Consider the following 26,173-nt stretch of genomic DNA (forward strand, 5'->3'; position numbering starts at 1 on the left):
TGTGCACTGTCTTATTCCCAGTAAAACTCTTTAAGCCAACTCTTTATCTCAACTCAGAGGTTTGGGTTCCCTCCCCCCGTGTTAATTTCCCTCCGGTCTGTGAGGGGAGAGAGAGGTTTGTGAGCAGGCTGTGTTCACCCAGGAGAGATGTACATTACCTTGTAAAGGTCAGCACTGTGTCGCTTGCAGTATTCCATGGCACAAAGCCTGTGTGTTTCCCCTTGGAAAAAAACAGCATTGCCACCTAGTACCTATGCTTCCCGAGGGTATAAAATACAAAACAAACCAGTAAAAGCCAAACGGATAGCTTGGAAGCTTCTTTTATTATACTTTGGTAAGCGTGTTTCCTGTGGATGAAGACAGTTTAACAAGTGTTTGAACACTTCAATACTCCCCAATATAGTCTGGTACTGCCTTTGGATTGATAATAGAGGCATATAAAGAGTATTTTTCCTGATGGTAACATTGTCAAGCCTAAGATTTTAGGCTTTTTTTTTTTTTTAAACAAAAGAAGATCTAATAAGTCTGCAAAAGTGGAATTTCTAGGCTGATGAAATGCTGATTATAATTTAACAGCAGCCATTCAGAAGACATGCTGTAGTAGATATTTTTCACAAGTTACAAAATATATACACAATGTATCACCTTAAGATGCCTTTGGCATTAGAAATGTTAACTGAAATACAGAATCTAAAATCAAAACTATTGTAGGTAGCTCTTCTACAACAATTTTTACAATGGCTGTAAAGCTAACTGTTCTGGCTATATATATGCATCATATACAATGTGCTGTCTCTCATATACCATTTCCAAAACAGTACACAAAAATATTTTAAACAAGAGATCCACATAAATAATGTTTTCATTGTAGTGAAGTATGTGAGCAACAATTTAAAACAAGTACCTTTACAACAGAAACACATCCTGATGTAACCAGCACATACAGTCTGGAAAAAAAAGGGACTCAAATGCTCTCTGTTAAGGCCATAAGCACCTTGTGTTATGAAAAGCACCAAGGCAAGATGGACAGGAAATACAGAAGAGGTAGTGTGCCATCTGTTAAGATGTATGTGTTCACAAAGGACTATAGTAAAACAATGCTTAAGAAGACCTATTGTACTGTGGCATAATTCACTTCTCGTATATAAGCTATTGCACATTTAGGAGCATTAGCCAGTATTGCTCCTTAGTATTGTACGTCTCCAGCTTTCCTTGGGATGGCTTTTCTGCAGTGCTGTTCAAGAGATTGCTAAGAACACCAGATGTCCTGAAAAATTCCATGTTCAGATACTCAGTTCCAGGAAATTATGCAAGAAAGCACTAAGAAAAAAATGGTAAAATGAAAAACTGTTACAGTCTTTTTGTTCTTTCTTTTCTTTTTAAATGTCATTTCTCTTTGGAGGAAGTCCTTTTCTTCCTGAGGTTCTTTACCCAACACTGTTTAAAATGATTCTTCAGTTTGCTAGTAATTTTACCTGTAATACATTGTTACTTTTGCAATTGATTTATGCACCAATTCCATGTGGATGCCAAAAATCCCAGGACAGAAGCCTTAAAGGAAGCACACTGAACCACTTTCTATGAAGTGCTGCTGTCCTGGTTTGAGATGAGGAAGTGCATTAACTTGTATGACTGGAAGCTGATTAGTGTCCTGAGTGTGAAAAATGAACTGTGTCTTATGCCAGCTGCCATCTTCAATCTGCAACACACAGAAGCAGAGTATTAGATTCATATCAAAGATAAGCCTCAAAACACAAATTGTGCTTGTAAAGAAAAAAAAGATAAGAAGCTTACAGAAACATTTCTTCTCCCACCAGCTCCCAAAGAAGCTGTGCTATTTAACAAATGCTATTTTCCCCATGCAGTCCCATGGGCACTCCTGGCAAGACTCTAACTGTAAAAGAGCCCAGCCTAGAATCTGGAGCAGATGCAGACACAAATGGATTGGAGCAGAGCACCTGTCACTTTGCAAGCAGTCCTGGGCTCATATAGACTCTCAGATCTCTTGCTAAACTCACCTCCAATTCTAAACACTAGGTCTCAGGTTATGAACTCTACAGGTACTTGAATGACTCTGTAGGCCCTTAAAGAATAATCACTAGGAATGAGAGCTGCAGATGGACAGGAAACACAGAAGATGCTAATCCTTCAAAATCTCAGTAAAAATGGATACCTCTTTCAAAACTATAAAATAACATTATAACATTGCCTGAAGCTGTGAGTGTTTCCAAGCACTCCATTTTTGGAAGCCATCAAGTACAGCAGACACCACTGAAGAGCGAAATCCCTGAAGAACAGGAAGTGTGCAAGGTACTGCACCACATCTGTACAATACATAGTTGCCCACAGAGAAACTGACCTTGCAGAATGTCACAGAAAAATAGCATTTCTCAGTAGCCATCTCTGTGCATCTTAGTTTTTCTCAGGGATTAAACCAGTTCCAAACAGACTGCATGACACAATCTACAGCATCTCATTAGCACATGCTAGTAAAGGTCAGAAGTGTAATGGCTTCGAAGTGACTCAATAAAAGCACTTTCTGTCTTGTGATCAAAAATCTCACTTGAAAAATCTCACCCTGTATCAACATGGAACCAGCCTTGCATCTTTGTTATTGTAAATGAAAGTAGAGCTATAAAATACTGGAACTGCCAGATGCTTGGCTGCTCTATTTCATAGTGTTCTACCAAGACACTAATTGGATTATGTTTTCATGAATGGAGTAATCAAATAGCATTAGGAAATTAAGCAGCTCTTAGAATTTTTCCTAAATACGAATTCAATTTAATATTTTAATTACCCAGGGAGTCTATTTCCAATCAGCATTTTATTATTAAATAACCACACAATTGACCCAGTTAATGAATTTAAAGATAGCTAATTGTCCAAAAGTAATTTTCAGCCTGCTTGAACCCAAGCTTTTGTGTCAGATAACTTCAACAGAAGTCTTACTGAAAACTGTTCCTAAAATTTCCTGAAAGACCTCCTTATTTCTGTTCTGATCTCTTTCCAGTGTCTCAGTCATCTTGAAACATATGATGCAGTGTGAACAGCAAGTACAGATACCCTGTCTCACTGCAATTCCTTTCGCATTTAGATAGATGTTGAATTCAGTGTCAAATCGGTGTCAAATCGCAGCACAGTGCAAGAAGAAGGATTAAGGGATGTGAATCTAAATGACTATTTGCAGAAAGTTAGTAATATCTAAACAGAAACTCCATGACAGTTTTAATAATGCAAGTGCTAAAAGTATTTACCATGCATTCATCCATAAGCACTTTTGGTTCAAGTAGTGTATTTGCCTTAAATATTTGACCATTCCATCCTCTGAAGCTAACAGGTGTTTTCTGGCCACCTGCATTATTTAATCGCCACATTGGTGTGTTCAGACAATGAACTGTGATGCTGTGGGTGGCTTCTGAGCTCAGTAAATGAAGGAAGTTCATTTGCACTTTTCCAACGCCGAACTCCAGCTAAGTGTCAAGACAAATGCATTGTTAGACTTACAGCTGGACTATGCTGAATGCAGTGCAAAGTAACATGCACATACATGCGTGGCGGCCAGGCATGGGAACATGTATATACAATTATACATTGAGATCAATGCCAAAGAGCAGGATCTGTGTTTTTTCAGGAGAGCTGCTAGGTTTTATTACAGTGATTACTATAAACAGGAGCCTTCCTAGTATATTGTCAGTTTAAATATAAACATTTGCTAATCCTCACAACATTGTCAAAACAGCTGGACAGCAAAGACTTTAAATAAGGAAGCTTAAACAAATGGTTTTGTGATTCAAACAAAGATTTTAGCAACAGCATTATTTTAACTGCAGCCACATCATTCTACTATTCAGTCTTTCTAGGCCACAAATTCTGGTACTATCCATACCACATTAAAAAGAATTTTTTAAATAATGGAAAGCATACTTTAATTTCAGGAAGAAAACAGAGTTATTCATTACTCAACAAGATTTTCTTTGAGACTAGATCATATTCAGGGGTCTTCCGAATGTAGGAGTATTTCTTTTGATTTTTTTTTTTCAAGGTACTCATTTTGTTTTTCAACAACTACAGTGTGTATGTGAAACTCCACAAATAAAACATTTATAGTCCCAAGGGTTGAAGGACTACATGTAAAGAGTGGCAAAAATTAATGATAGAAAGAAAATCAGTCTCTGTCTAACAGCATTTAGAAGTATCTAAGTGTTGAAAAGTAGCCATGATCTTTTTCCTTCCCATTGCATATGACCTCAGCATCTCTCAACTTAGCTACCCTGAGTGATGAGCTACTAATGTAGCTTAGAAGTAGTTCAGGCTTATTTTTATGTCTTGTATAGAAATGTATAAACCAAGACAAAATAACTCTATTAGCATGGAAGGTGAGTAAATTAACAAAAGGAGAGTTACATGTCTTGTCTCTAGAAAGTCTGTAACTTCAGTAACAGAATACATAGCATATCCTTCCACAAAGATGCACCTGAACATGTGCCCCTGGAATCTAACAGTTTTTCATGAGTTAAGTAAACAAGCATTCATTTGTTCAGGTACAGTGTCTCTGGAAGCAATGCATACCTTTGTCACAGACAACGGTGTTAAACATGTCTGACCACCTGCAGTGAAGTTACAGAAAACCTCAATGGCATCGGAGGGACATCCAATGTTTGGGTCAATCCAATATTTTCCTGTAAGTACATAATCCCAGATGGAAAATAGAACAAAAAAAATATTTGTTACTTAAAATATTGCTGAAATATTGATACCTTTTGTCAATTAATAGATATTTTGTCACATCAGCTTCACTATGAAATGCAAGAAAACGAATATGGAAGTCTTTTCACTAGTATAATTCTACTAACATATACTGAGCAAAATTATTAACACCATTCAATTCTGATTATGTGTACAATGACTTTTGAGTACTGTCATAGTTTCAAAAACATTTTGGTTTTCTACAGCTAAATAGTGAGAAACAAAGTGCTATGTCCAGTCTGCTCTTTCTGCATTAAAACAACTTTGTTTCTTTTTGGCTTGGCTTTATATAGAAAATATATCCAGGAATGTAAAATATGAGTCTAAATTTCCTTGCTCTCACAGCATCTTGATGATCCTTTCTTTCTTCACTACCATTACTCACCATTGTGAATCCAATAAAAGAAATAGACACATGTAAATATATCAAGAATTAGCTTCCCTTAATTAATAGTTAAAGATGAGTGAGCTTGTGCTCTACAATTTATCTGAGAGTGTGTGGATGACTGTAATGGTGACCTCCATGGCCCTGAAGGACTGAGACTTAAATAGGAGACCGCAGTTCTAATAAAGGTTAGGCTCATCTCTAATGGAGTAATAAAGAATTGGTGGATCCTCATCTGTGCTACAGAACAGTGATTTCTCTGTAGCCTCTAACTTCCTTTCCTCCATAGCTTGTTAATGCTAATATTTGGGTTTTATATTAGGCACTGAAAGTGAATCCTTTCATAGTATTGATGTTACAGGTTTAAATAGTTATTTTTTATTTGAAATATTGATTCAGGATCATCTGGGATACAACTGTCAGTTCTCATTAGGAATCCAGAATCTGGTCTGCACAAATGATTGCAAGATTAGCTGTGACTATTCACAAAATTGGATTCAATTTCTTTTTTATTTTTGACACCATTTAAAAAAAATGCATATATAAAAATCTGTCTCTAATATCTCTATAATATTAGCTGGCTATTAATCCTTAAAATTCTGAAATATTAGCTTAAATAAAGGTAATATGAAGATAGCTGTGTCAGGCATACTGCAACAGCATACAATCACAGAATCTACACAACACCATTCTGATGAAAGTAACATTTGGAAGCAACACATTTCCCAGCTTAGTTGTGTTCAAGCTTTAGCAGAAGTGGACACTCACCATCTGACACTTTACGTTCACAGTTAAGCAAATCTCTGCAGATGCGTGCTGGGTTATCTCGTGTGCCAAGAGGGTTCTTGATGCTGTGCAGTAAGTTGCTAAGGTAGTGCAGCGTTTTGAATATCTCTGTACTGTGATCTAGTAAAGTTTCTTCAGTATTCTGGTATTTCTGCCGAGGGCCATTAGCAAAATGTGTTACCACAAAGAAGTATCACAGCAGCAGTACATGCAATAAAAGTCGAATGGCCAACGAATACCCAGATGGAAGCAAAATGTTTGGAGTGCATGCAATCAGTCATATAAGGCAAGGTAAGAATAACATATTCCAATAAACAAATAGGTACATTTTATTATAATTATCAGAGCAGTGAAGTCACAGGAAGGGAAAAATCATGAAAATACATCATTATGACATGTTGACAGAAACAAAAAATAAAAGAAAGAAAATATATATATTGCATTTTTAAAGTATTTTAGCTGTTTCAGATCTTGAACAGTGAAATCTACTTTTAGGCTTAATCTAGAAAATAGAATCATAGAATCAATCAGGTTGGAAAAAAGTTCCAAGATCATCCAGCCCAACCTATCACCCAGCCCCGTCCAATCAACTAGACCATGGCACTAAGTGCCTCATCCAGGCTTTTCTTGAACACCTCCAGGGACAGTGACTCCACCACCTCCCTGGGCAGCCCATTCCAATGGCAAATCACTCTCTGTGAAGAACTTCCTCCTAACATATATGCAAATGTAGTAAATGTATTTGTCTTCACCCATGTAAGGAATTTTCTTGCAATCAGTGAGACCACAAACTTGCATATATCATCTATAATGCCACCATCATTTTCTATGGCTAAGTATATGCAGCCTGCTTTGTATGGCAGTCAGTAAATTTTCATTACTGTCAGTCAGAACAAAAAGGTAGAAAGGATGCTGGTTTTCTTAACTTCATTTCAATTGCATCCTATAAATCCTAACATGTTTAATGATATTCTACAGAAATTACTTGCTGTCCATAATGAATTTTAAGTTAAGCCTTTAAAGAAGCCCTGTTCTGTCCTTGAAAAATAGAATTGTAGTTGCATAGCTTGTATGACAATGCAAATACATTGAAATATATTACCTCCATCTGCAGTGCAGCATTTGACTCAATTAAAGCTTGAACAGCAGCATTGATGTCCACTCTTTTCTGGAAAAAAAATTAATTTAGGATATAAAAAGATTAACAGGAATATTCTAAAATGGATATGGTAAATTCTTTGAGCACTACAGCTACATACATGATAACTTCATCATTTTGTCACTTTTGGAAAACAATTAACTGTAAACAGTTTTAAAATAGGATCCTGCCTTCCCTTTCCAAAGAATGCAAGGATGCATACAGAAAAAGAATATTTGACTTTTATTAGTACACCTATACCAAATCTATTCATGGTACTCTTGGAATGTGTAAAAAAGATTCACTAACAGTTGTTCCAGACTCATGTCCAAACTTATTTCTCCCAGCCACTTAATTTACATATTTAAGAAAACCAATCCAAGTAAGTAAGTGTGAAAAGGTGTTATTCCTTTACAGAGAAGCACACACAAGTATCTCAATTATCTGTGAGAAACTAACAGATCAAGGTAGTCTTCACAGTGCATTAAGAAATACCAAGGCTGACAAGAGTAGCCTCTGAAGCAAGCCTGTTTCTTGCGTATCATCATTTTCTGCACTTTGTGTGGTACATACATGTGTATACACATGTGCACCAGACCCAGACAACAGGTTTGCTTATTTTTAAAGAATCAAGTCACACATACAAGCATCTAGTTCTTGTAATGTCTTCTCAGATTACATCACTACAGATTTAGGATGCTCCAGAACTGAGTCTGTCCTAACTGACCCAATTGCATTGCAAACTAAATCTCTGTGTGTGTATATGTAGGGAAAACAGGGTCAGAATTAGAACAAAAATTCCTGTTGCTATTATTTCAAAAGTGTTCAAATACAAAAAACCTTTTAGAGTGTGATAGAGTTAACTCATGTCAAAAGTACAGAAGGTAGTGGTGCTGTAGTGATGGAAGGTGTAGAAAAATGGATTTACATTTCATGTGCAGTGATGAACAAGCAATGCATTTGAAGAGGATCCTGCTATTTTCACTTTCAAAAAAGAACTGTATTGCAGGTTAGGGTTGCTACAGGACTTACTGTTAGTCCTGGTGGTCCAGGTGGTCCCTGGAAAACGGGAGAAACCAGATATTAGGTGTTTCACAGGTTTATATAATGCAATCACAGCAAAAATAACAACAGGTCTGAAAGTTATGCACTTACGCGTGGTCCTGGCTGGCCTTGAGGTCCCTGAGGCCCCTAGAAGAAACAGGGATAAAATGAAACATACAGATGAACATCTCTGCTCTTACATTTATGTATTTTCCAAATCCCAGAAGGCCAAAATTTATCCTGGTTTGGGTAAATCTATAGACTATTGGCCACTGTTGTCAGAGTACCATATTCTGTTAACATGTGTTAGAATTGCTGGGTTGCCTAGTTATTTATCCTATTACTTTTGAGATGAAGGGAACATTAGAAGTCATACAAAGTATTAATATACAACATGCCACACATTGTGCCAGCATTATGTGCATGTTGCCAATACAAGTATTACAAGGGATGAATGATTGTAAAAGCATTTAAAGTAATGTTACGGAGACTTGTAAAAACCCCTAACTTATCTGCTTTACCCCATGACTATCTGCTAGTCATTTATTACCTCTGTTTATCATCACTTCAATTTTCAGGCTGAAAATGTCATATTCCTTGTTTAACAGTGATATTACAAGCTTACTTCACATGTAAGAAGTTCTGTCCCTGTTTCTTCATCATAAGTCACATCATTTTATAGTGTGAAACTACACAGAAGAGACAAGGAGAAAGAACCAGTGCTCTTTCCTAGCTTCCTATGCCTACAATACATAGAGTCTTAAAACCTAAGTTTTAATCTTGCTTTAGGGCTGCATGTGGACCTTCCCCAAAACAGTAACCTCATCTGAATTATTCTTTCTTTGAACAACTATTCCCATTAAGATGGAATGGTTGTGAAATATTTATTAATATACAATGATACTTATGTCTCTCTTAAATTCTCTTCTTCAGTCTCTACAATACTCAAAGCCTCTAGGAGCTGCTGTAACATAGACAATAGAAAGAATAATGACAAGGAAAAGAAAAGGTAGTAGTGCTTCAATATGAGCAAAAGGGAAAAAGAAATGAAAGGCATAGGCCAGATCTGCACCATGTATTAGTAAAACCTCTTAACATAACTGAGTTAATATAAGCAAAATATTCTTTAGCCAACGCTGCTTGTACCAATTATGCAAGCACAACAAATTGTTGCAGCAAAAACCCTCTTAGTGTATGGTCATGCTAGTACTATGTCTGTGTCAAAAGAGAAATAGTCTTATCTGACAGTCATGCTGACAAATACTGTGTAACTGATCTAGTCAGAGAGGTATTAACTTGTAAACCACTCAATAAGAAGAATTCCTGCTGTGAGATTTCACAGCAAGAGTCTTTGTGTGTCACTATGCTACAACATCTGAATTTGGGATGTACTTCAAGCTGCCACCAGCAAGGACACCTGGAAACGGTTAAAGAAAGGCAAGATTCAACATATTGACAGTGAAAGGATATATTTGTTTATCTTAATCCAGGACTTGATTATGCAAATGCCAAGCCAAGGCAAGGCACAAGGTCTTACACAGTTTGTCCCAAGTAACCACTGCTCTCTGATGAATAGATGTCCTTGTTCTGAGTGCTGAGATTTAGGCATTCCAGTGGATTTTTCAGATGACTGAATGCTTCAGTTAATGCTCTGTATTCTTGGCATGTATTGCAATTTTAAGACTCAAGAAGTCTTGGGACAAAAACATTTACATTTTGTAGTAGTTTCTGAGATAGAATAATTTAAAAATCAAAGCCTGCATTGTGATTTAAGTGAATTTAAGGTGTTTTGCAAAAGAGGAATGTAATTTGTCTTGATTCACTGTCTCCTCACCCATATGAAGAAAAGAAACAGAAAAAAAAATAAGGTCATTGAATGCTATTTAACTGTAGTGAACTACTTTTTAGGATATTACATTTCTCAAATGCATTCAAACTTTAGAGGACTATATCAATTACCTTTAAAAGCCATTACAATATAATGAAACTGTATAGAGTGTGTTGAAAAATCCTGTAGAGATGTTATAAATGTTTTCTTTCTGTTGCAGAGCAGGAAAATAAGGTTAAAATGCACTTTTCATAGATTAGATTGATGGCTAAATATTTTACTGGCATGTACAGGGTTACCTTTACAAATCTACTTAATTTACCCTTGGATCACATTAGCATTTAAGTGAAAAAAGGTATAAAAACTGAGAATAAAACAGTTAGTTTCAATGTACTCTTTAATTCTTTACTTGCCCAACTGGATTGCTAGTGCAGAAGTTCAAAATCCCAATCTTTTTCCTATACTGTAAGGCTCTGATTTTACAGGTAGCAATGCATATGTTTGACTTTAAAAATGTGAGAATTCCCAACAAGTTCCATCTTTTCCATCTATTTCCAAGAAATAGAAAGTGTTTAACAAAATTATTGATGTTAAGCTTTCCCTGCTCACTGATGTCAGTATGATATGTCATCATTATCTCATAATGGGTAAAGCCTAATAACATCCTACAATATAATATAGTATAGTGTAGTAGCTGCCATTAATCACTGTAAATCCAAGCCAAAAGGTAATAGAGAATTACAGATAGTGCCTTGTCACCTCATTCCCAAAGGAAATTATCCAGTCTCTGTCCCTGGGAACATTGCAAGACTCAGCTGAATAAGGCCCTGAGCAACATGGTTTGATTTCAGATCTGACTTCGTTAAACAGGAGGTTGCTCTAGAAATGTCTTGAGGTCACCTGGATTATCCTATGTGGCCACATAATAATTCATTATTTGACATGCTAGAAGAATAATAATAAAAACACAGTAAGAAAAGGAAACAGACTTTCAGAAATGTTAGAATTCTGAAACAATATTCCAAAATGTATTTTTTGTTGTTCTAAATGTTTCAATCCCAGTCATATGACTATTTTGGACTGAATAGTAACCTTGACTTATTTCAACAAACTCTATTTCTGACTCTATCATTTTTTTCTCCAGAAATAGCCTACGGGACCTGAACTTTGGTTCACCACTGAGCTCAAGAAGGAGACATGTTCTTACATTCCACGTTTTCCACAAGATAAAAGGACATTTCTTCCTAATAATGAACGCTGTATCTCTGACTGACTAAAAACTGTAACTAAAATTTGGCCTGCTACCAAAGAAAAAAAAAAAAGTTAAAATCTTTGTGATTCTAGGAAGTGTGCCAATATAAATTTTAAAGGTATAAATTTAAACTCAGAAGAGACAGTCAGATGAAAACAAATTTCTGTCATTGAAAGTAGTTGGAAATAAATCTTTATATTCTATGTAATATAAGCTAATGCTACCGTTGTGCTAGTTTGAAGCAAGCTGGAATGTTTTGGTAACAGAACTGGATAATGGGCAGCGAAAAGGTAAACATGGTTGTCTCTTCTCTCACAGTCTTGCTGAGAGCTCTGGGAAGAAGAAGTAAAACATTCTCCATTTTGTCTCTCACTTTGCTTCTGGGCTTTGACGAAGCTGCATCTCATTAACCTTGCTGCCACTAACCTTGCTCCCTAACCTCTTGGCTGCACCTCTCTTCTTTCTGAGAACTGGGGTAAGGTTGAGAGGGCAAGGGGAGGTGTTGGGGTGGTTTGAGAGCCCCTCCTGGGGACTCAGGTTTCTGGGAGGGGAGTTGTGCTTCTGTATTGTTTATCCTTTGTATATTTCTGTATATAACTGTATATATTGTAAATAGCTGCTTGTATATTTGCTGCTGTAAAATAAATAGCTGCAGTTATATTCCTGGAGTCCCTTCTGAGTTAGCTGGGGCAAATACAAAGTGTGGGGGGCAGGTAAGAGCCCAAACCATCACAACCGTGTATTATTTAACATGAAACATTCTTAAGACAGTCTTAAGAGACTAATTCACCTTGATGAATTCAAGAAATTATTAGGAACTCACTTCTTAAACATGAGCATAAATACTGGAAATGGGTGTGTCTTGTTCACTCTTTTGGATGTTTGTTAAGTGTCAGCATTTTCACTTTTATGCTGTCATAGCAATTCTTATGAACAAACAGTAGGAAAAGACTTTAGTGCTGCTATTAAACATCTCAAATTAAGAAGCTAGTTTCCCTCTTACTCTGGGGCAGCAATTGACTGAAGAGCATTAGAATCAGAGGACAGTTCCCCAAGACATGTAGAGCAAGCTCAGATTCAAGCCTTAATTCTTCCCATGACATGTAGAGCAAGCTCAGCTTCAAGCCTTAATTCTTCAAGCAATTTGGAATATTTCTGATTTATTTCCCAAAACTTCTATAAGGCAGTTAGATTGAAACAGTGCACTGGTGGCTGCTAAAAGCACAATACAGCAAGACAAAAGAAAATACATTAAGTGATGTGGAGTGAAAGGCAGGGGTAAGAGCAAGAGGAGCAGGATCTCATTGGCTAATTACTGGAAAAGGAACTAATCATAAACCTGACACGTAAAGTAATGCCATGGGTAGCAGCTATCACTGCATTTATACGTGCTGTAAATATGATCATTTAATCACTTTTCACATAGCTATCATTAATTGGAGCCTTTATTAGCTCTTATAAGATTTTAATCAGGTCTCAACATTTATTCATGAACAGAAACTAATGTCATATTCTTATAAAAAAAATGAAAGACAATAAATTCATAACCCAGCAGTGCTGCCTACTGCTACTACAGCTGGCATGGAAGGCCTGGACACCCATGCTCAGCTCTAGGCTGCTCCTGAATTTCTGCCTCTCTAGACAAGTTGATGCAGAGGTAAGAACTTGGGTTCTGTGCTGTGAGGTGCTGACAAGGAATGTGACAAAGGATTTTTCTTTGCCAGTAGCTTTCTTGGCCAGCACTCTACAGAAGCACAACATGACTGACTGACATTTAGACATGCTTAATGCAAGAGTGTATTTGGAGTAACTGTTGTGGTATGCCTAAATAGGCCAAAACAGGCTTATACATGTTCTGGCTTGCCCAGTCATGGTTTTTTTTTCTCTCTCTCTTTCAGCTATGGGGAGGAGCAACTGTGGGAAAGAGGACAAAGAACCTGGAGCCATTGAGTCTAAGGAATCTGGCCTGTCCAGACTTGTTTGCATCCTGTCGTAAACAAGGTACACACACTTGGCTTGTGCCTGCCTTGTGCAAGTCTATGTTTTTCCCAAATTTGGGTAAAGCAAGCCTATGGCTTCACCTAGTATGATCACACTTGGCTAACTGCCATTCTGATTGGTTATTCTGTGTCCAAAGGCCCATTAGTCTCGGGCTACATTGATAAAGAGATAAACAGGTAACACAGCATGCTCTGCCATTGTATGCATAGCTGCTGTTGCCTACTGCCATTGCTCACTGCCTTATTGCATTCTGAACTGCCTGAAAACTGCCTGCCTAGAATTTACCAGGAACAGGCTCTAAATGCCTCCACGCAGTCAACCTGCATAGCCAACATCACACTGTGATAAAACTGCACATCACAAGACATCCTGCCTACACCTGAAAGTCTCCTGCCAAGATGGCAAGTCCTGGAGATACACAGATCACCCAGAGGAGCCAGGACCAAGTCAGAGGCAGTCTGCCTTCTTTTCCCAGCACCCTGTGAAGCCTGGGAAGAATCAGAAGTCTCAGTGGCCAACAAGACAGTAACAGAATTCTCTGAAAGCATTTGGGTACTGTCTGATCTGTAGCTAGCCCTGAGAGTTGGGAGATAATTTTTGTGAGTAAATACCTAAAGCCTCTTGTAATTCACGATATCCATCTGCTACAAGTTGTGCCAGGGGAAGTATAGGCTGGATGTTAGGAGGAAGTTCTTGCCAGAGAGAGTGATCTGCCATTGGAATGGGCTGCCTGGGGTGGTGGTGGAGTCACTGTCCCTGGAGGTGTTCAAGCAAAGACTGGATGAGGCATTTAGTGCCATGGTGTAGTTGACTGGATAGGGCTGGGTGCTAGGTTGGACTGGATGATCTTGGAGGTCTCTTCCAACCTGGTTGATTCTATGATTCTATATAAGCAGAAAAGAGCTCCTTGAGTCCATCTAGTGGGCAAGTGGTATATTGACTGCAAGCAGTGTGTTGATTGCAAGAACCTTCTCTTCCAGTTCAATTAATATTTATATATTTTTGCCAGTTATTTCTAGATCTAGCTATTCCTTTCTATGTTTCCATGACCATGTGAAGAACCATTAATAAAATTAGTGGTTGGGGGGGGTAAGACTCCTGAATATTGGAAGTTATTAAACAATATCAATTTTTGAAAATCATATCTTGCATCAATTAATTACCCCTCCCTAACAGTAACGTGGGAATAGGTTTTGCACAGTCAAAAAATTAAAAGCAAGGAAGTTGTTTCATCTTACCATTTCACCTCTTGTGCCCTTTTCACCTCTCAGTCCCTTTAAGAAAGAAAAGCTGTTAATCCAGTGTGCTTTCTAGCCACCTAGGACTGAAATAAGCAGATTAATATCTGTGAGAGTTATATGGCTCTCATGAAAAGTCCAGTCTCATCTGTGGAAGTATTTACAAGTCTGAGGCTTTAATTTTCCAGTTCTGTTAGAAAGTTAAATTGCTTGAAAACTTGTAATTCCTATATGTGGAATGCTGATGTTTACTCTGGATTCTAAGTATGGTTTTCTCAAGAATTGTAACTGTCAGGGTTCTCCCTGTCAATCAGCTGTACTCTCTGCTTTGATCTACTGTAATATATCAGTGCTTCACCATCTTAAGAGTAGAAAACTAAACTTAGTACTTGCCACCCTTGGTTGTATAGCTGGGTTTATTATCCAGTAGCCCTCCTCTCACACAGATTAGACATTGTTTTTCTTTCTCCATGGCTTTTTTTGTCTAGTTTAGCACTTAGAAACTGTGTCTCTGGAGGTGGTAACAATTCTTCGGTTCTACATTTCTGCAGTTCTTCTCTGGAAGAATTCTGCATCTTGATAGCTGCATTTCATAACACAAAGAAGTAGTCTTCAACTGTAATGGCTTCTTAATGACAATTGCAAACCATTACATCCAATATGAAGTCTATTAAATTTGTAGATGTTCTCATTCACCCCAAGCCTGTTTGATCAGCCAGAGGAGCTTGGGTGGTGCAAAAAGTTTCTAAAACTACCTTGCATGGCTAGGTAATCTGCAGACACAAGCCATGGAGATTCTCTTAAATAACACTGCTCTGTCTCTGGCACAGGGAGTGCAACAAGGGATGGAAAGAACAATCATGTCAGAGCCCCATCACTGGAGAGAACACTGGACCAGGAGGGGAACACTATAACTGATGATGAAGCAAAGGCAGAGGTCCTGAATGCCTTCTTTGCCTCAGTTTTCAACAGTAAGGAGAGAGGAGGAGGAGGCAAATGGCCTCTTAAACTGGGGGATGGGGTCGGGGAGCAGTGTGTTCCCCTGGAAATTCATGAGGAATTAGTTCAGGACCTGCTGAGCCATCTGGACACCCACAAGTCCATGGGACCAGATGGGATCCATCCCAGGGTGCTGAGAGAGCTGGCAGCTGAGCTGGCCAAGCCACTCTCCATCATTTTCCAGCAGTCCTGGCTCACCGGAGAGGTTCCAGGAGACTGGAAAATGGCCAACGTGGTCCCCATCCACAAAAAGGGTCGGATGGAGGAACCTGGGAACTACAGACCCGTCAGCCTGACCTCAGTGCCAGGGAAACTGATGGAGCAGGTTCTCTTGGGGCCAATAACTGCGCACCTGAGGGATGGCAAAGATCTCAGGTCCAGCCAGCATGGGTTTAGGAAGGGCAGATCCTGCCTTTCTAACCTGATCTCCTTCTATGATCAGGTGACCCGCTTGGTGGATGTGGGGAGGCCTGTGGATGTGGTCTATCTGGACTTCAGCAAGGCCTTTGACACTGTCCCCCACAGCAAACTGCTGGCTAAGCTGTCAACCCGCGGCTTGGATGGTAACACTCTGTGCTGGGTTAGGAACTGGCTGGAGGGCCGGACCCAGAGAGTGGTGGTGAATGGTGCCACATCCAGCTGGCGGCTGTCACTAGTGGTGTCCCTCTGGGATCAGTGCTGGGCCCCATCCTCTTTAACATCTTCATAGATGATCTGGATGAGGGCATCGAGTCAGTCATCAGCAAGTTTGCAGATGACACTAAGCTGGGGGCAGATGTGACTGAGCTGGAGGGCAGAAGGGCTCTGCAGCGGGACCTTGACCGCCTGCACAGATGGGCAGAGGCCAATGGGATGGGGTTCAATAGCTCAAAGTGCAGGGTGCTGCACTTTGGCCACAACAACCCCATGCAGAGATACAGGCTGGGGTTGGAGTGGCTGGAGAGCAGCCAGACAGAGAGGGATCTGGGGGTACTGATTGATACCCGCCTGAACATGAGCCAGCAGTGTGCCCAGGTGGCCAAGAGAGCCAGTGGCATCCTGGCTTGTATCAGGAGTGGTGTGGTCAGCAGGAGCAGGGAGGTCATTCTGCCCCTGTACTCTGCACTGGTCAGACCACACCTCGAGTACTGCGTTCAGTTCTGGGCCCCCCAGTTTAGGAAGGACACTGAGATGCTTGAGCGTGTCCAGAGAAGGGCGACGAGGCTGGTGAGAGGCCTTGAGCACAAGCCCTACGAGGAGAGGCTTAGGGAGCTGGGGTTGTTTAGCCTGGAGAAGAGGAGGCTCAGGGGTGACCTTATTGCTGTCTACAACTACCTGAGGGGTGGTTGTGGCCAGGAGGAGGTTGCTCTCTTCTCTCAGGTGGCCAGCTCCAGAACAAGAGGACACAGCCTCAGGCTGCGCCAGGGGAAATTTCGGCTCGAGGTGAGGAGAAAGTTCTTCACTGAGAGAGTCATTAGGCACTGGAATGGGCTGCCTGGGGAGGTGGTGGAGTCGTCGTCCCTGGGGCAGTTCAAGGCAAGGTTGGATGTGGCACTTGGTGCCATGGTCTAGCCTTGGGCACTGTGGTAAAGGGTTGGACTTGATGATCTGTGAGGTCTCTTCCAACCTTGGTGATACTGTGATACTGTGATACTGTGATACTGTGATACAGAGTACATGGAAGATTGTCAGAAAGGCCAAGAAGAGTTAAGTTTTAACAGGGATGTGCTAATTTGAAGCAGTCTAGAATGTTTTGGTGAGAAGAACTAGATTACAGGCTGTGGACAGAAAACAATGGTGATGTCTACTTCGCTCACAGTCTTGCTGAGAAGTATAGGAATGAGAAAAAAACATTAGATAACCACTCTCAGCTTCATTCTCGCTCGGGCTGCTGGCTGAGCTGCATCTCTCTAACCTCACCCTCCATTTTGGGCTAATCCACTTTGCTTCTTAACCTCTTGGCCAAACCTCTATTCTTCCTTGGGACTGGGGTAAGGTTGAGAGGGGTAGGGGGAAGGTGAAGAGGTGGTTGAGAGCCCCTCCTGGGGACTCAGGTTTCTGGGAGGGGAGTTGTGTTTCTGTATTACCTTTTACCTTGTATATTTCTGTCTATAACTGTATATACTGTAAATGTCTGCTTGTATATTGTGCCAGCCATAAATAAATAGCTTCATTCATATTTCCAGAGCCGGCTGAGTCTAGTCTGGGTGATTTCTAAAGTGTGGGGGGGGCAGGGAACACCCAAACCACCACATCTATTTAATTAGGGACCTCTGCAGCACCTGGAATACCCCAGCAAGGCCTTGTGGGCACTCCCAGCATGTCTAAAGGGGCATTCTGGATAGTTCAGCCCAATGAACACATGAAAAATAAACTACATTGAAAACTAGCATGGATAGTTTAGATATGTCTCAGACCTATGGCTGTGAACATAACTACCACCTGGATATCCTATGTGCTAGTGTACACCTTGACTCACCCATCCCTTTATAGGCATGCCTTCTGTATACTGTACTTAGAAGATCACTGAGATGCTTTTCTTTGTCACAGATCTTTGTCTTTTTCTTGTTTGTATTACAGGTCCTGGAGTCTCATATGTTAGCCTACCAGCATGGTATAACACAAAGATGTTCCTACTAGTTGCTATTTGCAAGCAAACAAACAAAAAAGAGATGTTCAGGTGTTGCAAACCACATTACTAAAAATAAGGCTAAGTGAAATAACCAAATAACCAAAAGAGAAAGAAAACTTACAAGCCTGCCATTTGGGCCTGTAATGCCTTCTCTACCAACAGGGCCCATGTATCCCTGTAAACAAACAAAGAATTTATTAGTTCAACATGGTTTTGAAACAAAGAAATTCTTTATGACATGTCCTTGCACCTAAGCACACGGCCCTGGCAAATATCCAACAAGCATGGTGATATTCTCTTCCTGCACATGGAGTGCACATTGCTACAAAATCAGCAAGGTAATTTTCTCTTCCTGCACATGGAGTGCACATTGCTACAAAATCAGCAAGGTAATTATCTTAATAATTAGTAGGTGTGCTTGAAAAGCCCACACACATTCTTTTGTGTGAAAGATGATGCACTAAAAGCAGTGGAAATTTAAGTACTCTGATTACTCAAGACCATAAATTTGTTAAGATATAGTTGAAGATGTAGTTGATTGTATTACTGGCAACAAATGCTTTTATAAGGCTGTCAGTAAGTGCTGCTGAAATGTTACTTCTCTGTTCCATTTCATTTAGAGCAAAGTGCTCATTTCCGTTGTTCCTCTTACATAGGAATGTTTAGAAAAAGGAAGTAGTTACTACAACAGGCTCCTAAACCTGTGGCTCTGCATCTGATTAACTGATTAAACAGAGATATACAATCAGCACTGTTGCCAGTAAGAGGAAAGAGTATGTTCAAGCCCAACAGACAAAGATATGACAGCAGTAAGGATACTTGTGTAGATGAAATTATATTAGGAGAGCCATACACTGTCAGCAGCACTTGCTTTATCCTTCAAAGTTAACAGCATGGCTCTGCTTTTGTACCCGTGCCCATGTTGCAACCAGAGCGCTGCTGCAGTACAAGCAAAGGGTTTCTAGCAGAGTCATAATCAGAGAGAAAGGTTTGGTTATAGTGCTCCAGTCTTGTTAATAAGAAAAAAAGACAACTCTCTAAATTATAACTGTGCCACTTGCAAGCCATACTTCATGGAGTGAAACACTTACAGTTTGGCCAGTTGGACCCTTTGGGCCCAGAATTCCAACTGAGCCAATGTCCCCTGCAGGGCCCTGAGAATGGAAAGGAACATTTTAATCACCCAGGGACATTAGATATCCACTTGTTTCACTTTCTAGCAATCAGTGAAAGTAAGATAAATTCTAAGAGCAGTAATGAATATGAAGCTCACTGACCCAGAACGTTTGTCCTTGGACATGGAGTACACAGTTCCGCCTACAATGTTCCAGTGGTTCAGGTGGATTTTGAACAAATTATTGTTCAAGTTAATTAATGCTATGCTTTCCTGATGTTCACACTCTGTAAATGGCTTAAGATCTAACAGAAAAGAATAAGCACATACTTTTGGACCTGGGACTCCTTGAATCCCCATTAAGCCTTGATGTCCATCTTCTCCCTGTAATAGGAGCAGGAATCCATACTATTATGTCATGTTGGTAACTCTTGGAACTACTTGTTTTGCATCACAAAAGCTGTGATTACATACAGGCTGTCCTTTCAGTCCAGTGTCTCCTGCTGGTCCTTGGTCACCTTGTGATCCTGGAAGGCCTCTTTTTCCTTGCTTTCCTGGATGACCCAGAAGTCCTTTCTCACCCTATCAATAGGAAGATAATGTATCCTTTACCACAATTATAGCAGTTATCAATGTAAAGATGGGTTTCTTGGCAGCAATGTGGAACAGGTCTTCTGTCTAAGAAATAACCCTACTCCATTAATTTGATGTCCATTAGCAATGTTTCACAGTATCACAGTATCACCAAGGTTGGAAGAGACATCACAGATCATCAAGAGCTCAAGGCTAGACCATGGCACCAAGTGCCACATCCAATCTTGCCTTGAACATCCCCAGGGACGGCAACTCCACCACCTCCCCAGGCAGCCCATATGTATGTTTCCAATAATCATACATCCACTAATATGCAAATATGACTTGAGTGTTTCTTGACTTGGAACCATACAAACCCCATACATGTTGGATCATTTCCACTATGGTATCTCCCAACAAACACTAAAACTACAAAATTAAATGCAGGATAGGCAGTTAGAAGCACATTTAAAAACTAATCCTTTGAGCAAAGTGCAGCGTAGTTGTGGAACTCCTTGCTGTTAGACTAAAAGTTTACATTGATTCAACTGAAAACAAGAAAATTTCATGGAAGAGAAATCTTCTGAGGACTATCAAACACATGGAAACCATGTCTAGCTCAGGAGGTCACTGAGCTGCAATCAAAGCTGTGAATATAAACCTTTCATGTTTGCTTTGTGCTTATGCCCTTTCCTAGGTGTTACTTTTCTGCTCTAACAAAGACTTTTGACCTGCCTTGGTATGCCCACACTTAATTTGCACTATGAAGTAACTGTTTTTCCTCACCCTCATTTATTCCCTGTTGTTTTGAGATTTTGAACACTTCTGAGCAGGAACTACCTCCTACGGTTCATTGTCTAGACACAGCAGTAAAATGCAGACTGTGAGCATTGGCAGTAAACACTACAGAGAGTGAATACAGTTTAAAGAAAAATAATTCCACGAAAAGATAACAAAGACAGCATTTCCCTCTCCCAATTTTCAAGTAACTTAAGGTTTTAAATCCTGCTTACCAATAAAATCTCATACAGCACTGCCAATCATGAGTTTAGATTAAAAATTCTATTCTAAATGGAAAAAAAAACAAACTGTGATGTGTCTAGTTAATATGAGGATATGCTGATGTCAGGTATCTGGAACTGCCTGGAAAACTCAGATTTATTTATTTCTGAAAGGGCTGAGCAATAGCAATTTCAGTCCTATGATAAATGGATACCCCAGACAAGCCTGGGGGCTTGTTAGCATCCAAACTTGAGACTTAGGCTTGAAATCCCAGTACTGTTCTGCTAGTAGACTGTTTAGATGTTCAAGTAATCCAAACTGCTCTAGTAGTTACAGAATTCTAAGAAGAAAAGTCAGGAAACACTTGGCCCTAAAGCTTTGACTAAAAAAGTGTGTTGAGTGGCTTCTGGACTGGGAATTACATCCAGGTGGATGAGACCTCTGTTTTCAAAAATGAGGTCAGCACAACTTACAGTCCTACCATTCAAATAAGTTTTAATGTCAGTTACTCATACAGTAGCATGGTGGTTCCACAATCACTACAGCATGAAGACTAAACAATATCAGTAATACTGCACTTAAACAAGACTATAGGTGTGTACCTTCAGTCCAGGTTCTCCCATGGGCCCTGGCATGCCTGGCAATCCCTTGGGACCTCGTGCTCCAGGATAACCTGCCATACCTTGTAAGCCTGAGTTTCCTTTATTACCCTTAATAAATTGAAAACATTTGATTACAAGAAGAGGAGACAAATGTGTTTTCTACATTTTAAGCTAAAACAGGAGTATAACCTATGGTCAAAGTCACTTAATGCTGTCTTTATGTATATGGATATGTATTGATAGCATTCAAAAATATATGAAAAGAAAGTATCACCTGGATTTCAGCTGATGACATAAAAGCCAAACTTTGTCATACTCATCACTAAAGCTACATTGATTTGGACTGAGGCTTCTGAGGACTCAAGTTACTGTAAAATGTTTAACAAGTCACTGACTGTCAGCAATGCAAATACTAACCAGGTCGCAGCAAACTGCAGTTGTTCAGTTCAGTACTCATCTTAAACCTTGTTCTTCCTACCCGAAATATATGCTGATGTCATTTCTGTGGGATCACCTACCCAGACCTTAAAGACTTCTGAGAACATTTAAGAGAGTCGATTTGCTTATGTAAGGCATCTTCCCTGTTGGCACTTCTAAAGAATAGTTGCCCAGGATCACCAGCTTAGACAGCAGTGACTGAAAAATAGTAACCAATCTTCTATCCACAGTAATTGTGCATCATACACGGAAAAACTCCTGGGCATGCTAGTGACTGCTCTTACCTCCCACAGAGAATCACACAGAATAGTTTATATGGGACCTAAAAATGTCTTAGATGTTATTATTTGCATCTTCACATTAGTAGCCTTCAGCATCGATCCCTGTTTAATTCAGGCAGAGTTGGAAGGAATCACAAGGATCATCTAGTTCCAAACCCTCTGCCATGCCCAGGGACACTCTACTCTAGATCAGGCTGACCACAGCCTCATCCAGCCTGGCCTTAAACACCTCTAGGAATGGAGCTTCAACCGCCTCCCTGGGCAACCCATTCCAGGCTCTCACCACTCTCGTGCTGAACAACTTCCTCCTCATGTCCACTCTGAATCTCCCCACCTCCAGCTTTGCTCCATTCCCCCTAGTCCTGTCACTTCCTGAGAGCCTAAAAAGTCCCTCACCAGTTTTTTTTATAGGCTCCCTTCAGATACTCAAAGGCCACCTGGGAGCCTCCTCTTCTGCAGACTGAACAGCCCCAACTCTTTCAGTCTGTCCTCACAGCAGAGCTGCTCCAGCCCTCTGAGCATCCTTGTGGCCCTTCTCTGGACACACTGCAGAGAAGGGCCACAAGGCCCTTCTGCTTTAACTCTGTTTTGAAATCTGCATGAAAAGTGCACAAATCTCCATTAATTGTGGACAATGCCCCCTGGAGATGGTTCTTGGATGAGTGTTGTGTGATGTCTGAGGATTCTAAGTTTATGGTGAGGAGTTCTTTCTGATAAGAACAAGATGCTAAATTCATTCATTACAGGTGGGCTGAAAATATGTTTGAGTATTCACAGTATTAATTTTTCATTTACAAGAAGAATCAAAATGAGAGTATCTTCCCCCAGAAATATTCAAGATACAGCATCCTTATGTATAAGTATCAGATATGTTGCTAATATCAGGATGACTTTGTACACACTGTAGGGATTCAGATACAGTAACTTTACCACATGAAGAAAGATTAGATCATCTGTTGTGAAAATGCATGAGAACATAAACAAAAGCAACAATTAATGAAAAAGAAGCATGTTACTTAGTACATGGAGTTTAAGCCAATTTTGACAGGTTAAAAAAGACCAAATGGAAATTCACTACCATCCAAATGGATGCTTCTGTGATGTCATTTAGTAGAAATACATACACATATCTCTGAATAGGAAAGAATATTTATGTCACAGGATCACAGGATGCTAGGGGTTGGAAGGGACCTAAGGAGATCATCCAGTCCAACCCCCCTGCCACAGCAGGACAATACTATCTAACAAAGATCACAGAGGAACATATCCAGACAGGTCTTGAAATTCTCCAGAGAAGGAGACTCCATAACCTCTTTGGAGAGCCTGTTCCAGGGCTCTGTGACCCTTACAGTAAAGAAGTTCCCCCTTGTGTTGAGGTGGAACCTCTTTTGCTGCAATTTACATCCATTGCTCCTTGTCCTATCACAGGGAGCAAGTGAGCAGAGCCTGTCCCCCCTTTTCCTGGCCAGCCCTCAGATACTTATAAACATTTATCAACCCCTCTCTAAGTCTTCTCTTTTCCAGACTAAAAAGTCCCAAGTCTTTCAGTCTCTTCTCATAAGCCATGCCTTCCAGTCCCCTAATCATCCTCATAGTTCTTTGCTGGACTCTCTCCAGCAGATCCCTGTCCTTCTTAAACTGTGGAGCCTGAACTGAACACAGTATTCAAGATGAGGTCTCACCAGGGCAGAGTTCTTATTTCATATTCTATTCAATTAAGCAGGGCTAGATGAAACAGGATTTTTAAATGAAATGTGATTTTCAGGGCTCTTGATTACGGTGTTGTGGCTTATGTTCTGATGGACTAATAAACTTTAAAAGGTTGTTTTTATTCATTGTGGCAAAAACCATTCACAAGGCTTCTTTATTACAACTGTAATGCTACCCTGCGTTGTTCATAGAGTGTAATGGAAAAGACAGACAGACAACATTTTGGGTGGAAAGGCAAAATGTAAGAACTCTTTGGGTGATACTCCTAGGCTTTACTGCAAAGAACAGGATACATCTGCCCCCTATGGGTAACTTGTTTCATTGCCTTTTTCCTGAACCAGGTAGATTCGGTGCATTGATTAATTGTTACAAACTCCTTTCGTAACAATTACTGGTCCAGAACTTCTCAGAGCTACTGAGAAATACCATACTTTGAAATCAAAGTGATCAGACTTTCAAAAACGAGAACAAGTAGAGGCATTTTCTCCCTCCTCTAAGGGAAGAGCTGCATCACTGCTTCTAGAAGCAGCTGGAAGCAGGTGACCACCCTTGGCTCCAGATAAAGACCATAAACTCAATTCCAGGAGTACTTCCAGGTACCTCAGACATGCAATACTCTTGTTTACTGGTTTTGGGCAAAGCTTACAAACTCAAAGACAATAAGGAAAATGTGGAATCATCTCAGAACCTGTGAGGGAACAGTCTCATCTGGGCTCTGTAGCTCATTTCTGGAGCAGAACTGTCAAGCCTCTCAGATTAAGAAATCATTTTTACTTAGCTGTAATTGCTACCAGCATATGCCAATAAAATGCTTGGGTTTGTTTTTGTTCTTTTGTTTTCTTTCCTGGGGTCACTGGGATCTTCTCAATAGTTATAAATATCTGAAGGGTGGGTGTCAAGATGAAGGGGAGGGTCTCTTTTCAGCGGTGCTCAATGATAAGAAAAGGAACAACAGGTACAAGCTAGAATTCAGGAGGTTCCGCCTCAACAAGAGAAGGCACTTCTTGACAGTGAGTTTGATGGAGCACTGGGGCAGACTGATAGAGAGGTTGTGAAGTCTCCTCCTCTGGAGACTTTTAAAACTCGCCTGGATGTGTTTCTGTGTGGCCTGCTCTAGGTGATCCTGCTTTGGCAGGAGGGTTGGACTCGATCTCTGGAGGTCCCTTCTGACCCCTAACACTCTATGATTATGGTAACATTGCATCCTGGCCAGAACATCAAGAGCAAAAGAGAAACAAACCCAAAGAACTGGTCTAATTGTCAAGATGCTCAAGGAACTGAGAATGATTCCTTTTGTTTATATACTCTTAGAAAATTTGTAATGCAGAATGACATAGAGAGGCAACATGGAAAGCAACTTACCTTAGGGCCAGGTTTTCCTAACAGCCCAGGCTTGCCAGGGTTCCCAGGAATGCCTTCTGGTCCAGGGTACCCAACTGCTCCTTTCTGCCCTGCTGGACCTAGTTTTCCCTTGAAACAAATTCAGATGAAATACAGCACTGTCATCTCTTTTCATCTTCACCATCACAGAACTAGATTTCAGTCACAGGATTTCCTAAAGCCTACATAATAACATACCCAGTGACACAAATGAATACTTGAAAAAGGAGCTCCCAGTTAGGATGCCTGGTTTAAAATTCTCCTGTCTTAACCCTAGATTGGCTATGTTGTGATCTGAGCAAATCCAGCTGAAATAATTGGGCTGACCCTCCTGAGAGTCTTACCCTGAAGCAAGGGAACCTAATAAAGTAAGCTATTTATTCTTGTGAAAAACCCAACCTTTTCAGCCTTTGTGTTACTAGATACTCTATACTGTACATCCACAAATCTGTGCTGCTTAAGTTTGAACAGTTCCAAAATATATAGTCTTCTAATAAGGCAGGTTTGTGCTAACTCACTCCATTTGCATGACAAAGCCTCATGTCACATCCACCACGGATACAGTGATTTTTTTTTTCATTTACAGTTACTTTCTTTTAGACTGACAAACACAGTCTTAAGGGGCTTGGAGTTCTGCAGTTATCTCTGTATGAGTGCATCTCTCAGGAAGTTAAAATAGGCTAACTACAGCACATCTTGTTTGAAAAACTATAGTTAACAGCCATATAGAATACCAGAAATGCGCCATCTGAACCTTATTTCTGACTTCTGGTTGCTGAATTGTCTCGCACTTGGGATGTGCTTTGAGACTTCCTATCTTCCTCCCCTCACTTCTCCAAATGTCTTGCTTTCCCCTTTTTGTTCCTTTGTCTGTTGAATGATACACTTTCTGCAATCCTCCAGAGGAAAGAGCCAAGTATTTACATAAGACACACAGTTCTTGTCTTCAAAAGGCCCTTCTTGCACTCTGCCCAGCCGGCCCAAGTTCTGCAAAGCAGCTGCATTTTTCTGGTTACTGACAATGTTTTGATGTGAGGTAGTA

General features: G+C 40.0%; 1 protein-coding gene across 1 annotated transcript in view; it reads right to left on the reverse strand.

Annotated features, from left to right (window-relative positions):
• Positions 1 to 304: 304 nt before the first annotated feature.
• The window catches only part of COL24A1 (collagen type XXIV alpha 1 chain), a 162,682-nt gene continuing 136,813 nt past the window's right edge, over positions 305 to 26,173 (reverse strand). The window contains exons 47-60 of the mRNA XM_064147936.1: positions 25,114 to 25,221; positions 21,323 to 21,430; positions 19,620 to 19,727; positions 19,476 to 19,529; positions 19,123 to 19,185; positions 18,153 to 18,206; positions 14,422 to 14,457; positions 8,214 to 8,249; positions 8,091 to 8,117; positions 7,023 to 7,088; positions 5,903 to 6,071; positions 4,573 to 4,682; positions 3,258 to 3,473; positions 305 to 1,699 (exon numbers count right to left, since the gene is read on the reverse strand). Of these exons, the coding sequence (XP_064004006.1) occupies positions 1,553 to 1,699; positions 3,258 to 3,473; positions 4,573 to 4,682; positions 5,903 to 6,071; positions 7,023 to 7,088; positions 8,091 to 8,117; positions 8,214 to 8,249; positions 14,422 to 14,457; positions 18,153 to 18,206; positions 19,123 to 19,185; positions 19,476 to 19,529; positions 19,620 to 19,727; positions 21,323 to 21,430; positions 25,114 to 25,221 (1,302 nt within the window). The 3' untranslated portion in view covers positions 305 to 1,552. The remainder of the gene's footprint in view (positions 1,700 to 3,257; positions 3,474 to 4,572; positions 4,683 to 5,902; positions 6,072 to 7,022; positions 7,089 to 8,090; positions 8,118 to 8,213; positions 8,250 to 14,421; positions 14,458 to 18,152; positions 18,207 to 19,122; positions 19,186 to 19,475; positions 19,530 to 19,619; positions 19,728 to 21,322; positions 21,431 to 25,113; positions 25,222 to 26,173) is intronic.

This window comes from Pogoniulus pusillus, chromosome 8 (assembly GCF_015220805.1).
Source record: "Pogoniulus pusillus isolate bPogPus1 chromosome 8, bPogPus1.pri, whole genome shotgun sequence".
In the NCBI taxonomy this organism is placed as follows: domain Eukaryota; kingdom Metazoa; phylum Chordata; class Aves; order Piciformes; family Lybiidae; genus Pogoniulus; species Pogoniulus pusillus.